The sequence below is a fragment of the Artemia sp. Qi Xiang Cuo genome, chromosome 10 (genome assembly GCF_049724085.1).
Source record: "Artemia sp. Qi Xiang Cuo chromosome 10, ASM4972408v1, whole genome shotgun sequence".
NCBI lineage: Eukaryota > Metazoa > Arthropoda > Branchiopoda > Anostraca > Artemiidae > Artemia > Artemia sp. Qi Xiang Cuo.
Window position 1 is genome coordinate 44,566,787 of NC_142803.1, and position 17,561 is coordinate 44,584,347.

At 35.7% G+C, this 17,561-nt stretch overlaps 1 protein-coding gene across 1 annotated transcript in view; it reads right to left on the reverse strand.

Moving 5' to 3' along the window:
• Window positions 1–17,307, reverse strand: part of LOC148947801 (nuclear receptor subfamily 2 group E member 1-like) — a 74,391-nt gene extending 57,084 nt beyond the window's left edge. Inside the window, exons 1-4 of the mRNA XM_089096013.1 lie at window positions 17,236–17,307; window positions 13,382–13,462; window positions 5,667–5,809; window positions 3,799–3,914 (exon numbers count right to left, since the gene is read on the reverse strand). Coding sequence (XP_088952139.1) covers window positions 3,799–3,914; window positions 5,667–5,809; window positions 13,382–13,462; window positions 17,236–17,307 — 412 coding nt within the window. The remainder of the gene's footprint in view (window positions 1–3,798; window positions 3,915–5,666; window positions 5,810–13,381; window positions 13,463–17,235) is intronic.
• Between the last annotated feature and the right edge of the window lie 254 nt (window positions 17,308–17,561).

Here is a 17,561-nt window from a genome sequence, read left to right on the forward strand (position 1 = left end):
AAGTGACCAAAAAGATTGGAAGACAACACTCCTCTCTCCAACACCACCTTTCCCCACAAATATGTCCAACCAGAACTTTAAGATAGGCATTTGATTCAGCATAGTTGAAGCCTTGAAGTGTCCAATAACTGCCTATTCTTCACAGATAGTATTTGTTATTGGGAAATGTACGGAAGTTTTTTGGAGGGTGTTTTCTGTGGAAGGGGGAATTTTCCATAGGAAGGTTTTTCTTTGGAAGGAAAGTTTCCATGAGATAGTTTCCAGAGGAAATTTTACCCAGAAGGAAATGTAGGAAAGGGGATTTTCAGACATGATTTAAAAAAAGGTAAGAAATTAAATTAAAAAAAAGTTTTTTTGACAGAAAGTAAGGAGCAACATTAAAACTCAAAATGAAAAGAAATTATTCCATATGCGAGGGGGATTGCCCCTTCCTTAGCCCTCGCTCTTTAAGTTTTAATACTGCTCTTTACTTTGAGTTGACCACTAGCTTTTTTACTTTATTGAATACAGCAACGCTTTATTGTAAAGTAATTTATTGTATAATCGGATATGAAATTCGGAAAAACTGCTAATAAAACCTAACTTCTTTAATTGAAAAAAGGGAAGGGAATGAACAACTATCATATACTCTTCTTTCTGAGTAACTAAGTATATTCAAAATGGCTGAGTTGCACCGTCTTAAAATTTCCTTTTTTTGCTTGATAATGCTAAAATAATGATCTTTGTACAAACTTTGGATTTGCAACATGGATATTTGGCACTTTTTTTTAGCCCATCGACACCTCTAAATTTTCAACTCTTTCCTATAATTTCTTATGAAATTATCTTAATTTCATTTAGTTTTTTTTTAATTTTACCCCAACCCCTTCCCCAAAATGATACACTCTTGATACATACCCTGGCTTAATTTAAGTTTAAATTAAGAGCAAAAAGTGGGGTAAAATCCTGACATGGGTGAGACCCACGTCTAAAATCCTTCAGCATCCAAACGGATGCAAATATCGAAAAAAAATGGTAATCGGACCACGGATTAAGTGTTAGTGTGATTGCTGAAGCTATACTAATTAATGAGAAATGCATAATACAAATTTTAAACATTCGCTTTAAAATGCCGAATTTTACGAAAGCAGTACCAAAATACCCAAAGAAAACGTATCCACAGCAGTACCCAAAGAAAACGAGGTCGTAGAATTTCTTATTGACGCTTTAGATACAGTGCTGATAGAAATGCTTGCTGATATTGACTTAAGTGTTAATATTTGGAAATACATATTGAAACATTGACAATCTTCAAAGAATCAATATTGTGATTATCGTGTTGACGGACACTCAGCATTAGACAACACTTGTAACCCATAGAGGTAGTTGACCCGTACCTATCGTAAAAAATGACAAGTTTATCTGCTATAGTAGCTCTCGTCACTGTGTTGAACAGTAAGTTTTTAATTCTTAGCTTTTGTGAAGAACTACGTACTGCCACTAGTTCAAAGCTGGTGACGAAACATTGTCATTTCCCAAGACTGTATTTTCCTTTTCCAAGAAATCCTGTCTTTTTTAGTTGTGCCAGCTTCAACAAACACGAGCAATATTTAAGTCCTATGAAAATCATCTTTAAATTGAAGAAATATATTTTCTTTTTAAATGCTTAGAAATTCGACTCCTGATATATTGACATTGACGCTTTCCCGATCTTGAACTATTTGAGAAAGGATCCAGATGTCAGAAACAGTCGAGTCTTTCTATTGAATCTAACGTTTATTTTATGAGTATGCCTCGGTCTAGGAAAACATATAGGGAAAGGGCATATGATTTGAGCAAGCACTTAGACCTATGTTTGCTTTGGTGATAAATCTACACAAATGGAGAATAATCGAAGTTAAGTGCAATCTTTTTCGGCAATCAAAAATTCTTCTGGGAATATATATTATGAATCTTGGTTTTTAATATTTAAAAAATGAGGAGAATGACACTTTTCAAGAGTTAATGTTTGTAACTCAAGAAACATAATCTTTTTAAACAATAAGAGTTTAGACTTATTTTTCGGCACTGAGAATTTTATTAAAACGTAGTACAGTGTTTAAACTGTATAATGTAAAGATTCGTAAAATGAAGTCTAAAAGATTTCAGTTGAGCCTTTACCAAAACCCATTTAATAAAAAAAGGGTTAAAATAAAAGGTTAAAAATCCATTTAACCCGCTTTCTAAGGCTAGAACCGTTGAGATGGCTAGGGCACGTTCTAAGGATTAAGGATGAAAGATTGCAAGAGATTGTGCTTATCGGCCAACCGTCTAGGGTCAAATGAAAAGCAGATTGTCCCTGGCTGGGATGGGAGGAAGTCGCAAGGAAAGATTTAAGGGATATGGGAACTTACTGGGAGGGTGTAAAGACAGAGGCTCTGAATAAATTGGGATAAAGAATGAACGTGCGTAGCTGTGTTAACCTCAGGCAGCTTGGTGCTGCATTGAGTTGTTAGTAGTAGTAGTATTTAACAAAAAAGTGAAAAAAAATCAAATGTTCAGAAGAATAAAAAAGCTTTCTTGATTTTTCTGGTCATCAAAATTGAAAAAACAACAACAGAAGAACTCCAGAGGATATACATAAATGAGGAAGTCAAAGAACTGGATGGTAGGTAAGGCATGCTAAATTAAAATATAGGAAATAAAAGGATGGCAAAGCCTGGTTTTTCTTTGTGTTTACAATATGTAAACTGTTGTTTTTTGAGGTTTAGGGGGAAAAAGATACCTAAGTTAGGTTAGGTTACGTATTTGATATATGCTATGCTTTACCCCTCCCCCCTAATGTGCAAGTATATAGCCACAATTTGTTTCTAAACTATTATATATTCATCCTATTTTACTATATTTCACTAGCATTAACCACACTTGACTTCTTTCGTGTGTACCATATAATGTACAATTACCCTGGAAGTTTTGCAAAAGATTTGGTTCGACCAAATCTTCTACGGCTATGATGAAAGAAAGGTTAAGATCTAGGCCATATCTTACGAATGAAAGATGACAGATTGCCAAAGATTATGCTTTTTCACTATTCATCTGGGGTCAAAAAAAAAAAAAAAAACAAAAAAAAAAAAAAAAAGCAAAAAAACAGGTCGTCTCTGAATAAATTGAGAAGAGGTCATTAGGAAGAATCTAAAAGAAATTGAAACTTTATGAGAGAGGACAAAGAATGAAGCTTGAATAGATTGCGGTGGATGAAGAGCGCCCATATCAGTGTTGGCCTTGGGTGGCTTGGTGCCGCAGTGAGTTTTAGTAGTAGTTGTAGCAGTAATCGTTTTTTATTATAAACGAATAAAATCTAATAGAACTCAAACTTCCAGCGATCTGTTTTGATACCAGTGTCGTAACAAATAACCTAATTTTACCAGTTTAACATACAACTGATTTCCCTTGATCTTTTCTTCTTTTCGAATGCATTTCTTTCAGAATTATAAAAAAAGTAGATTAGCCAAATAAAAATCAATCAGTCAAATGTATTTTACTGCCAGTTAAGCGCAAATTTGACAATAGCATTGAAGGAGTAGCAACAAGGCAGTTATTTTTTGGATTTTCCCTTTGTGTTAGACTTGCCTTTATTTATTCAATGCTATCTTTAATTTTTTGAAATTTGGAATATAATTATAAGGTAATTCCCACTCGTTTTACGTTTAAGTTTGGTCTATTCTTTTCTTGTGAAAACCACTTTTTTAATTTAATGCTGAGTACCGGCTACCCCAACTCTAAAGCATTGAAAATAAAAGAGACAAAATAAAGAAAAAAATAGGTGACCTAGAAACGTACCATCCCTTTTCATGTTGACAGAGATGCATTTTCTAAAACGGCAAGCTTGACACTGGTTTCGACGCGTAACATCAACAATACATGTTCCTCCATCTTTACAGACATACTCTAAGTTCCTAAAAAGAAGAGATAGAAACGTATAGAAGCAGAAATTTAAATATTTACCGCTTGCAGATACAATAAGCTATTGTTTTAAACTAAAAGTAAAAGGGATCATAAAAGTGGGTGCATATTAAAATGTTGGCAAAGCACCTTTTGAAGGTCTATTTCCGTCAGTTTATCTCATGGCAAAAAAAATTATAGCAGCTGACGGATCCCCTCCCGAAGAGAGTCACTAAAAACACCTAATAGAAAAAGGAGGGACAATCATCAGTTACTTAGTATACCAATTGACATACATTTTTTTATTTATCCCACCCCCCTCAAGGGTGTACCCAGGATTTTCTTCGAAGAGGGTTATTTTTTGGGAGGCGATTACAAAAAAAACATTAAATAAGGCGTAGAAAATTGGATTATATGTACTTTTGTTACGTTTTGACGAGTCAGACACAAATTTCAGGAGGGGGGGGGGCTCAGACCCGGTAGCTACCTTCTGGATATGGCCCTGCCCGTTCCCCTCGCCTGGCCTTAGAAACACCAAACTGAATAAAGCAAAAACAAGACGCAATTTGAAGTGAGGACATGTTCTCAAGGTAGAAAATTAAAATAATACCTAAGCCAATATTTTGATCAAACGACTAATAATGGGCCTCACCGAAATAGACAAAGACACAAAAAAAAAAAAAACAGAAAATCTGGCTCGCAATAAAAACCCCCTTAATGAAAAACCACTTACAACTAATACTTATAAGCTGACGGATAAATCCACTTTTATGCTGATTCCAAATATTCATTAAGTTTAAAGTTGCCCATCAAATGCTACGTACCTGATAGAATTGACCTGATTTTATATAAAATGGATGAAACACCCCAAACAAGGCAAGTGGTATTGAAGCAAATCGCACAATCAAATTTAACATATCCTATAACCCTATTGTAGAGGTTTCAAGCTCCTATCTGCAAAAATATAGATTTTGCATTTTTTCAACCCCGGGGAAAGATCAAGGAATCAAGCGTGTTTATTTGTTTGTTTTTCTTTCTTCCAAGGGATAATCATACAGAACCAGTGGTTCTATAAAAAAAATGTGTGCTCACTCAAACAGAAATTCAAAGTTTTAGTGCCTCTTTGTAGTTTCAAAAGAAGTTATAAGCCGATCGAGCCAAAACGTGTTTGCTCTTTTTCGGCCTTCGGGCACATCGTTTTATCCATATTTTGAGGTGGAAGGACCGTCCCCTGGAATTTCTTTTTAACATTAGGATCCCTTTGGCCCAAGGGCTTGCAAAAGTAAGCTATAAAATGAACAGGGGAAAAAAGTGGTTGGCTCAATTCACTGGTCCCTATTCCTCACTCTCTCCTAAATCAAGATGCTTGATTCTGTGGACATAGAGAAGGATCCCTAAGAGTTTTAAGCTAATCTTAAAATTTACATTAGGCAAACTTCCTTTCTTTATTATAAAACCTACGCGTAAACAATTCACAATTTGCGTATCTTGGGCCCTTCAACTATTTTAAACAAAATGGCTGTCTCAAAACTTCAATCCAATGTCATGGGGAGTTACGGAGGGAGGGACAGGCTGGGTAACAAAACTTAAAAAGGGTTTTCTCCAGTCCTTTTTGAGAGGCTTTACAATTGTAGAAAAATTTGGTACGACACTCATATCAAAGACAAAGTTTTCGGCAAACCAATGGTATCCAAGAGAGACATGCTAAAAAAAGAAAAAGGTAAGCTTATCTAAGGTAGTACGATTGTAAGACAAGCTTAGCTTACCTACGAATGCTTCTTTTGAAAAACCCTCGACAGCCGTCGCAGCTTGGGACACCATAATGTCGACCAGAGGCTCTGTCACCGCAGACTTTACACTGAACTTCAATCCGACCTCGTTGCTGCAGAGAAGAAGGCCTATTCATAACCTAAATTAAATGTATACGAAATTACATTTACTGGCTCCTGTCGTAATTTGGTATGTGTAATATCTTTGACGTAAAGAAATATTTTCCTTTGCTTCCGAAGAGGCTAGAAATTCCAGAGGATTTTCTAGCTTCTAACCTCGAAAATGGGAGTTTTCACTTTTTTGTGTTACATTTGCTTGCCTTTTGTTAGTAGTTTTTTTTTTGCCAGAAGTGTTCACATTAGAACAAGTTACCCTAGGATTTCAGGAGGGGCGAGGTTCATTCGAATAGAGATCAAGAAATCTAACGTCATTTTAAAGAGCCAAAAAGAAATAGAAAACAAAAGTTCAACACATATGTCCATAGGTAATGCAGTTTTTACAGTCCCCAGGGAAAGGACCCAAGTTGTGAACAATTTCCCATTTTTTATAAATAGACTTGTACATTAATCTTCGAAGAAAGTTAGACTTTATAGAGAAATTAAAATCAAGGTTGTATGGACATTTTGATCGAGGGTAGCTTAGGCTTTTCAAAAGCAATTCCGGGGAAACAACCAAACGTACGAAAATGACTAACTTTAAATGATAAAAGTTTATCAGTAACTTAAACTAGAAAGGTAAGACTTTTATACCTTACTAGAATTTTTCTAAACAAGCACATTATACAAATGCTTTAGTATACAGTGAAGGGCTATTTCATAAACTTCAAGAAAAGTTTGAGGATAATTTAAGCTTTTGAATTGTACATTCGTTGAAAGTAAGCCTTCAAGTCTGACCAATGGTGGTTGTGGGCTCTCTTGCGCACAGGGCAAAATCTTGATTTGCACAACGTCCCCTGTCTCTAAAAGAATTTTCACGCCAAATTAAAAATTTTCAACTATTAGCAAATTATTTTTAATTTATTATTTAAATTGCTTAATTATTATTGTTTTTTAATCTAATTATTAGTTATTATTATTTAATTACTGTTTAATCTATTTTTATTAATTAATTAATAAAATCAATATTTTCATTTGTTAACATCGTCCTCTACTTTATTTCAACAAAAATAAAATTTCAAACATTACAAAATGATTATGACCGTTAGTTTATTTATTTGAAATTTGCGCACCTAAAATTTCAGAAACTGGGACAAGTGCCCCCTCTATCCCTCCCATAAAACCACCTCTGAGGCTGAAAGAACCTGGGTCCTCCTGTTCCCTATTTCCCCCTAAAACTATCATCGCAAGGGCTGCTTAAATCGAGCTGACGGTCATTAAACATAGGAAGAGGGTTCTTTAAAATGCAAACAGGCAAGTACACCCTGTTTTTCCTTACCGCTGGTGATTAAGCGGAAATTTCCTAAAATTATATAGCTGGAGTGGGTATCGACCTGAAACTTCCAGCAATATTTTTTGGCTGGTACTCTCGAAAGAGCATGCGCTTTATTTTTTTTTTTCTTTCTTTTTTCATATGCCCAGCTCCGGCAGGTTTTTTGGCATAAAACATCCTATGTAAATATACACACGTAAACAAAAAGAATAAAAACCCACACAAAGACGCTAAGACAATCACAAATTAAACAAAATTCAACTATTAATCCAACCTTTTTGTATAAATGATAAAACTGCGAAAACATAATCGCAAATTTGTGTTGCAAACAGCATTCTAAGAAATTGGCAAAAAAAAAAAAAAATCACAATCGAGGATCAATTTGCCGTGACTCTTTCTGTAGTCAGAAACTCGGACATTGGCAAAGGTAATGTTCCCGAGAAGATTCCATTCCATGTTATTAACTTCACAACCATACACAACAAGGAGCGTGCGCATGGTTGTGCAGAAATGAATTCACAACCGAATGACATGCTTTAATTTCGAACATTTGATTAGGTGAACTTTAGTTAGAAGCATTAATTATTCAGTACCCATTGCGGACCAACTATTGATATTTAGCTACCAATTTTAAACTAATAAATATTACTCAACCCTGTCAGTGTCTTATGATTTTGTTGGAAAAGGTAACGTGCAAGTATTCAAAATTTTTCCTTCGGCTTTGGAGAAGATCTGTCGAGTAAACGGTTTCCTAAAACGGGTAATACAAATGATTTTAAGATTCATCCGTTGTGAAGATTTGTAAGTTAAATTTAAAAAAAACAAATTTGTGTTTTACCCTGCTAACACGGTTTGTAAGCCAAACCTAGTCTTTTTTTTTTTTTTTGCTAAGGACGACAATTTGCTGCTTTGTTCGATTTTAGCGATTGTTCGGTTGTGCTAATAAACCTTTGGGCCCAGCAAGGGACAATTTTTTTTCAAATTTTCAGTAAAATATGAGAAAAAATGCCAGGTAGAAATATGAGGGCCAGTGTCTCCATGAATTCCCGAAGGTTTTACGATTTCCCCTATTATTTACGCATAAAGCATCTCAGAAAATCCCTCTCGATTGGGTGAACACCCCTTGCACATGAAAGCTGTGGATCACTCTTCGCAGCAATAGCTTTCAACCGCCCAGTGAAATTACCCTACTTTCCAAGTCTTGCGTTTATCCACCACCGAATATGGATACCCACTGTATGCTGGTGCTCCGAAAATGTTCTTGTTACCGCTTCAGAAGATCCAGAATAAGGCTATTAAGGTAGGTTCAGAGGTTACCCATGACTCTCTCCAGTCTGTTAGTGAAAAGTTCGATGTAGTTTGGATGGCTTTTCCGACAAGTACTTAAATTCACCTTCTTCTTTAAAGCTTTCTCTTATTATTCCCATCATTCCCTAATCGACAGGGCAGGCACAAAGGCACACAGTTTGGCCCAATAATGTAGCTTCAGGTTGGCACATCGATAAACAGAGTACTTGAAGAACGGCTTTGATCAATGCTGGACTTCGATTTGGAACGAATTTCCTGGGGAATCTAAAATATTCCTGTCGAATCTTTCAGAAGAAGATTCGATAGTCATTTACAACCTTTGAGGGAGGGATGTAAAAGACTAGTGGTATATAAAATATTTAAAAGTTGCTAGTACCGCAATTTAGGTATGAAAATATAATTCATCGATTTTTAGCGTCTTTTTTAAGCTGTGCCGTCCTTGCCCTACCCCTCCAAAAATATTCCCTATTTACGTGCCTGAAAAACTTTGATACTGAACTATCCTGACAGTAATAAACGCAAAAATTCAAACCTGGCAGCAAATGTAAGGAAATAGGAAAGGTGACATACAACATTAAAACATTTCTAATTTTCTCCAAAGCATGTTAGTTTTCTTTTCGCCATCACCAGCCGAAATAGTTATGCGGAAAGATATTGGTAGCAAAATTATTTTTTTCATGGCTATGGATGTCTAAAAACCATAATCTGTTCAAACAAAACTAATTTACAATGGTAAAAATCCAACATTTCTAAATAGTAATGAAAAAAAATAAAGTCGAATCAAACAGTAGCCTAAGTAGTCTAAGGAGCGACCCGGCTTAATAGTAACCAAAACTATGAAAAACGGAATTTTGATACCAATAGATACATCAGAATAATCATATTTTTATGCTGATTTTAAATATATAAGTTTCATGAAGTTTAGTTTTACTAATCAAAAGTTACTCGCCTGAGAAAATTTGCCTTATTTTCGAAAAAAGGGGGAACAACCCCTAAAAGTCATAGAACTTTAATGAAAATCACACCATCAGATTCAATGTATCAGAGAACCCTACTATAGAGGTTTCAAGCTCCTATTACCAAAAATGTGGAATTTTGTATTTTTTGCCAGAAGAAAGATCACGGATACGTGTTTATTTGTTTTTGTTTTTGTTTTTGTTTTTTATTATCTCAGGGGTGATCGTATTGACCCAGTAGTCCTAGAATATCGTGAGATGGCTCGTTCGAACGGATATTAAAAGTCCTAGTACCCTTTTTAAGTGACCAAAAAATTGGAGGGCAACTTGGCCCCCTCCCACGCTCATTTTTTCCCAAAGTCACCCAATCAAAATTTTGAGATAGCCATCAAAATTTTGTTCAGCATGGTCGAAAATCTAATTAATATATCTTTGAGGATGACTTAATCCCCCACTGTTCCCGGGGGATGGGCTTGAAGTTATAAACTTTGCCTATTGTTTACATATCGTCTGGGTTACTGGTACGTATACAGGCGTTTTCAGGAGGAATTTTTTTCTAGTGGGGGGGTTGGGGTCAGAGTAGGGGTTACGGCAGAGGACCTTTCCATGGAGGATACTTCCTTGGGGGAAGGGACATTTCTATGAATGGGGCGCCAGATTTCCCAGCATTATTTAAAAAACGATCAGAAATAAAAAAAAAAGTTTTTTTAACTGAAAGTAAGAAGCAACATTAAAACTTAAAACGAACAGAAACTATTACGGATTGGAGGGGGTTTGCCCCATAGTCAATACCTCGCTCTTTACGCTAAAGTTTTTTTAGTACTTTCAAAAGAGCTTTCTATTCTAATTAACCGGCCTTTGTGATTCAGGGGTTTGTTATTCGAACAAAATTCGAACTTCAGCTTAAAGAACAAGGTTTGACTAGGGAGCGAACTCCCTAATATACGTAATAAAAACATACGAATATAGAAATTCGTTACGTAAGTTAACTCTTAAGTTACGTCCGAACAAAATTTCGAGAAAGCCAATTAGCCAAAAAAAGGAAAATTAATATGCGAATTTCTTTTTAATTATTCATGTACGGTGAGCCAAAATCAAATCTGCATTAATTCAAAAACGTTCAGAAATTAACTAAAAAAACAGGTTTTTTTTTTAACTGAAAGTAAGGAGCGACATTAAAAATTAAAACGAACAGAAATTATTCCGTATATGAAAAGGGCTGTCCCCTCCTCAACACCTCGCTCTTTACGCTAAAGTTTGACTCTGTTTCACCACTTTATTTTTTAAAACAAAAACAAAAATTTAGCGTAAAGAGCGAGGCATTTGTTCCTTTCATACACGGAATAATTTCTGTTCGTTTCAAGTTTTAATGTCGCTCCTTACTTTCAGTTATAAAATTTTTTTTTTTATTTAATATATAAAAAGAACAAATGTATCGGATCGACTTTGGTCGTCCTTTTTTAGTTTTTTGCTTGTTTAATATAATTGTAATAATATGCTTTATTAGTCGTTTTCACATTAATGTTTCAGGGGTTTTTGCCGTTTTCTCTTTTCCCGTAGACCTGTGCTATGTACGAGCTGTGAATACTGGCTCAAATTTGTCATTCTTTTACTATTTTTTTGTTGTCACGTCTAAAGGTCATTTATGAAATTCTGAAACTTCCGAAATGATTGTCATAACATTTTGCTGAGGTATTCTCACATGAAGATCATTAGGACAATGTATCACTCTCATCCCTCTGATCTACATTACCTTGCTGATCCTCCCTATGAGAACAACTTACAAATGATTGTTGGCAATTATCTCAAAAGTGCAAATATTTCAGATCGACCTTTGGCCGTAACAGCAAGTATTGACATATCCCGGTTAGTTATGAAAAAATCTTAGATTTTGCTGTTCTTAAAGCCGAGTTCCACTCAGATTCCACTTTATTGGTCCATTTGGAGAGCCGTCCTGGCCGAGTGGTTGGAGCACTAGACTTGAAATCCTTCGTCCGTGGGAGGAGGTTCAAGTCCTGTTGTCGCTGGTTATATCATTTGGAGGGGCCGTCAGTGGCTTGACTCTATAAAATCGGCCAGAGTCGACCCAATTTTAAATGGGTACCTGAGGAAACAAGGGGAAGGTAAACAGGAAGGGCGTACGAAAGTGGAGGATGGCTGGACCCCAGCCCCCCACCCATTGCACTTCTTTGCTGAAGGGTCATAAAACGGAGATCCACACAACCAGTAGGGACGATAAAGTCCAGAGCCGTATTCTTCATACTTTTTTTTTATATTTATCCGTCATATTTGTTAACCTAGTCACAAAGAAGCCTCATTATTAACCTAACCGTAAGAAAAAATTGAGGGTTTTTTGTAAAATTTACGTTTTGTAATATAACATCTAGTGACAAAGAATAAAAATCCAGGAAAAGAACATAGAGAACAGGGTTTAATAAGGCCAACAGAAATCCTATAGGAAATAATACGAATGTTTCGGCAGGACAACCCCTTCCTTCTTCAGCGCTGTATGAGGAAGTTTCAAGCAAACATGTTTACAGTTTTTGAACGTAAATGCGAAAGAAGCAAACCGGATAAAAACGAAACGACAAGAACAAATCACGCGGAAAACAAAAAGAAAAAGACAAAAAAACATTGGAAGAACTAGAAAACCAAACAACACGGAAAAAATGATAAAAGATAAAATCAGAATTAACAGAATCAATAACTTTTAGCGCCAACAAAGCCTAACTCAAAAGTGAGCCACTTATCAATGTCCACGACAAGTATTGGGAAGTGGCTCGTTTTTGAAATACGTTTCTATTCAGCTTTTGAAGTTTTTAATTCAATTAATTTTGACTATTTCTTTTATTTTTTTCCGTATTGTTAGGATTTTGTTTTTTCCAATATGGGCGTTTTTTTTTTTTTCTTATTATTTTATGCGTTGCATGTTTTTGTCATGTTATTTGTTCTGGCGTTGTAAAACCCCATTCTTTGTTTTCTTTTCTTTAGATTTTTATTCTTTTTAATGACAGGCCAATGCGGTTTACCAGTCTATCTTCAACATCTTTTGGCCAACTACAGCTGAAGTTATTCACACTTCCTATTTGATTATTCTTCAAAAATGGTTTTACTCACTTCAAGTACTATCCTTGGAACTAACGATGACATAATCCCTTTTAAAAGTCCCATTAAGCTGGCTATCTTATCACCCTTTAATGATCCTTTCACTCATAACATCACCAAGTCAAAACCAAAACACACCTGGTTTATTCCCATGGTTTACTGCTCCTATGTCGCTTATACAGAATATCCAATAAACCCCTCTATGGAAATAGTCGTTTCATATTCAAACACTACTTTTTGAAATTTAAGATTAATGATTGAACTGGATTAAAGTTTTATTTGAACTCTGCATTAATGAGCACGTTGATGTATACTTAATCAATTTCATCCTTGTGCTTTAAAAGATAAATTGAATTTTAGACTATTTTGAAAATGAGTTGTAATATAAATGAAAAGTTAAAAGCTAAAGGGCTTTCCTATATTTGCAACCCTTTTAAAACGTTTTTTCCTTATTAACTAAGAAGTTGAAAGAGATCGCCTTGATAACTGGATATAAAGACTACAGAAGTCTGCTATACGAAGCATATTCTGCATGCGAAGCTCCTTGTGCAGTTCCTCTTGCGGCACCAAAAAAGCAGTGTATCCAGGGAGTACTATATTAACAACCCCTCTTTAGCTGTTTAAAGAAGGATTACAAAATTCGGAGTTTATGTGATTCAATATGATAATCCCTTGGACTCAGGTGACTTTCTAATCTTTCTTTTTTATTGAAGAGCGTTTCATTTTTTCTACTTTCCTTTATAAACTACGTCATTTTTCATTTTGTTTTCTTGGTGGGTGATAAATTAATAATAATAATAATTATACACATGTTTGAAAAAGGTACAATCACATTACTATTTTACGATACAAGACTAAGGAAAAATTACGGATCATAAAAGGAAATTTTTAAAACGGTTTGCACTAAGCATTACATTATGTGGAAATAATTTATATCCATAAACAATGGTGCAGATTCCCACAAAAGGAAGAGCATTTATTCTTTCATCTTCTCCCTAAAATACAAAAATACAGAAAACAGGAAAAAATATAGTAAAATTTCGGGAGAAATACGATCCTACTCTGCACAAAAGAACCCATCCCCCCGAACCTTATGGATAATTTAGGCTGAACTTCATGTACTGAGTGGGAAACTAATGTTTGTGACAAGCACTTTGGATAAGTGGTTGACCACTTGACCGAGATGTCGTGACTTCTTCAGAATAATGTGAGGGGTGTGCCACTTTCAAAACCATGTACACCAAGTGGTAGACGCAATATGAGCCATAACGTACCACACAAGGTACGAGGTTTTTCATTAGTTGCCGCAAGAGATGCCGACAAGTGGCAAACCCAGAAATGCAGTAGGCAACCCCTAGTTTCCAGGCGGAGTTGCCTAAGAGGGAATCAAATCCTTAGGTGCTATAACAAGTAGACAACGTGAATCGTACAAGTGAATGCATGTATAAAATACCAATTCTCTTTTACTCCTGTGAAAATTCTAAGGCATCTGAAGAACAATCAAATAAATAAAGAAAATACCACAAAACCAAAACTTAAATGATGGTTATATAATGACGGTATTATAACAAATAAAGTTTAGAATTAGGGGGAAATATTATTGTGTATGGTAGCCTGCATGCCATGTTTGATTGGAGTACAATTTAAACAAGAAATTTCTTTATTATAAATAAGAAAAAAAAATCCATGAGAAGTGGAGAGTGGATTCAAAATTTAAACGAGCAGGAAAGTTACAAGTAACAACAGCTTTGAACTATCAAACTAAACTTGAAAAATATTTCTATTACCACAAATAAGGCTAGCTTTATAGCCCGTAGAAACATGTAGTTTGTGACTTCTGCTTTACCGAAAACTAAATTGATAGCTTAAATTGAAATTATGTTTAGCTAATGTATTTTTCGAATTTCTATAAATAATTTGAAAAGAATGAATTTTAACGAATAACCAAAAATGAGGGTCTATTTAAAATAGTTGAATTAACTAAATCGTTACAAGTGTTTCACCTCAAGGATTATTCACCATAAACGTGATGCTGCCTCCCCTTAAACCTCTAAAAGTCCATATCCAGTGGTGGCGCTAGATCTTTTTCGGGACTCTACAATAGCAACTCCCGGGCCCAAATGGCATTGCTACAAACCAGGGAATCGCACTTATTTCATTCATTTAATTAGGTTTTATTCTGTAGGTATTTAGTGGTCTTAAATAAGATATCAGGGTAAGGTTTTTCCATGCAGCATGATGGATTGTTCTGAGCGGTATTTCTTTATTCCACGTAGATGCCAGAGCATTAACAGAGCCTTGCATTTTTAGCTAATGGTTCGGGGCCCCTGGTGGCGCATAAGCTTGTGTGGCCACACAGGTCGAACATGCCTAACGCCATCACTGCCCAGAGCATAATTTAGGATTTATGATAAATTGTATAAATTGAAGGTTTAATTTAGCTAGTCCATTTTTATACATTTGAAAAGAACGAACCAAAAACCATGCGTCATGCATAAAATAATTTCTGCTTATTTTAAGTTTCATTATAACTTCCTACTTTTTATGGCAAGACTTGTTTTTTTTTCATTTTAGATCTATTTAATTACTCAGTGACATAGTTTTTACACATGAATAGATGTAATATGGTCTAATCAGCTCTATTACAATAAATTATAATTAATAGTAGAAACAGAGTAGGAGTAGCTGTAGCAAGACTAGGGATTGTAGGAGTAGTCATGACAGAAATAGTCCATATCGGAACAGTAATCGTAGGGTGGCCGCTGTTTAGCCCCCCCCCTGGCGACTACCCCCGGAAAATACCCCCCCCCCCCGGCAACTACCCCCCAGGAAAATACACCCCTGGAAAGTACCCCCCACTCCCGTAGAAAATAAGGCTTTCCAAATTTGAGAATTTTATTTTATTTTTATTTTTTTCATTTCCATAGGGGGAAGGAATTTTGGTACTTGTGTATTATGTGCCGCTTACTCAAGTTAGCGCTGTGTAAAACACAAGAAAAACCCGGTTTCTCCGTTATTTTCTTTCAGCTTAGCATGAGAAAACACTAAGATAAGTGACAGAATAGATGGGAAATATATAATTTGGGCTATATATTTGCACATAGGGGGGGGGGGTAAAGTAATTGGATAGTTAGAAAACAATTTCTTCTAGGTATGGCCACTAAAAAATTACAGAAGAATAGAGAGGTATCTGGAAAATTTTTTAACTTAAAAAAAAAAAAAGTATAAAGTAAATGTAATATTACATTAAAGTGTTTCTTCCAAGTTTTAAGTGTTTTTTTCAATGACCGTTTTTCCAAATATTAAGTACTATTATTAGTTTAATGTAGTGTTTTATTTAAGTGTTTTATGATGATAACTGATCAAATTTTATTTTATTTGTGCCTTTGATTTATGTTATTTTACTGTGTTCATGAAAGTATATTTGGTTTTAAAATACACTTCTCTATCTATCTATCTAATATGCAGAATAATTGTACCAAACACATTTTGCATGTAGACGCGCTATTATTTACTCATCTCCTCAATATGCAAATCTGTAGCCTAAATTTATTTCTAAAGTAACTAAAAAACTAACGAAAAAACTAGTATGTTCTCGAATTTTACACAATGTAAAGTGAGTGGCGCATAATACACAAGTACCAAAATTACTTCCCCCTACGGAAATAAAAAAAACAAAAAATTTGGAAAACCTTATTTTCCGCGGGGGGTATTTTCCGGGGATGGGGTATTTACCCAGGGGAGGGGGTATTTTCTGTTGGGGGTATTTTCAGCGGGGGATATTTTCCGGGGGGGATTTTGTGCAGTTTTTTCTGGAGGATTTTCCGGGGGGGGGGTTATTTTCCGTGGGCGGTATTTCCCTGGGGGTGTTTTCCAGGGGGTAATCACTGGGAGGGGGAGGGGGTAAACGCCTAGAACCCATCGTAGGAGCAGTCAGATTATGAAGGCCGTTCTCACTAAGTTTGGGTCTTGGGTACCCGGCCTGAAGCTCTGTGGGACATAAATTTGGGATAGTAGCTTGTTAACACCAGTCTCCAAGGAATGTAAAATAAGAAAATGGACAGTTTGATAATATATCCCTGCATGTAAGACAAATGCCAGATTGTTGTTAATTTCGGAACCCAAAGGCGTCCATGCAAACATATTCCACTAAATAAATAGAAGGTAGGGAATAGATATCTCTCTACGTTCATCTTAAGGACCTCTCCCAAATAAGTGACAAACGAAGGCCTAAAAAGAGACTATAGGAGGTTTCAATCCCCCCGCTCCGTCCATGCAAGTTTTGCTAGTTTTTAGGACTACATTTTTCTCGCTTGGGGGGATGGATTTATTAAATCAACAAAGATTTTTTCCCATTTTTTTTATTCTCCTTAAGGACGGAGGGACTATGATACTATAACATCACTTAGTTAATATTCCTTAGCAAGCAATATCCCTGCCGGTACATGCATTCTTCGGCAAGTAAAATCATGACATCTATGTTAACTTAATGATGTGTATGAGCAGCGTTTTTAGCAATCGTTGTCACCTCTTTTTCATAGCCTGACTTCAGCTAGTCCCAGCTGAGCGGTTAGGAAGCTTTATTTGAGACCCTTTTTCTGAGAGACAGAGTTTTGAGTTATTATTTGGTTTGAAAAGGAGTCTGCGGTGTGACTCTGTAAGTTCGGCCCGAGTCCACCCAACTCTAAAAGGGTAACTGGAGACACCTTGGGAAAGTAAACACGAAGAGTGTGCGGAAGCACAGGATGGCTGGCCCTCAACCACCAACTGCACTTCCTGGCTGAAGGGCCATGAAGTGGTTATCAGCACCACCGGTAAGAATTGTAAAATTCAATGCCATAATGTTTACCTTTACCTTTTTGGATATTTTAGATACCTTAAGTGCCAAATTTAGCCAATTGTTGACTCAATTTCGATAAAAAAGGACCTGGATGGGGGGGACAAAAGAACCAACTTTAGTTCTACAGTAGGAAGATTTGAGGTAGGAGTAGCAATGGCAGGACTAGTAAGAGGAGTAGTGGCAGCTTCGGTGTGAGCTGTAGTAGTGGTTTTTACTGTGGTCGCCACTGGGGAGTCAAACATCACTAACGAAAG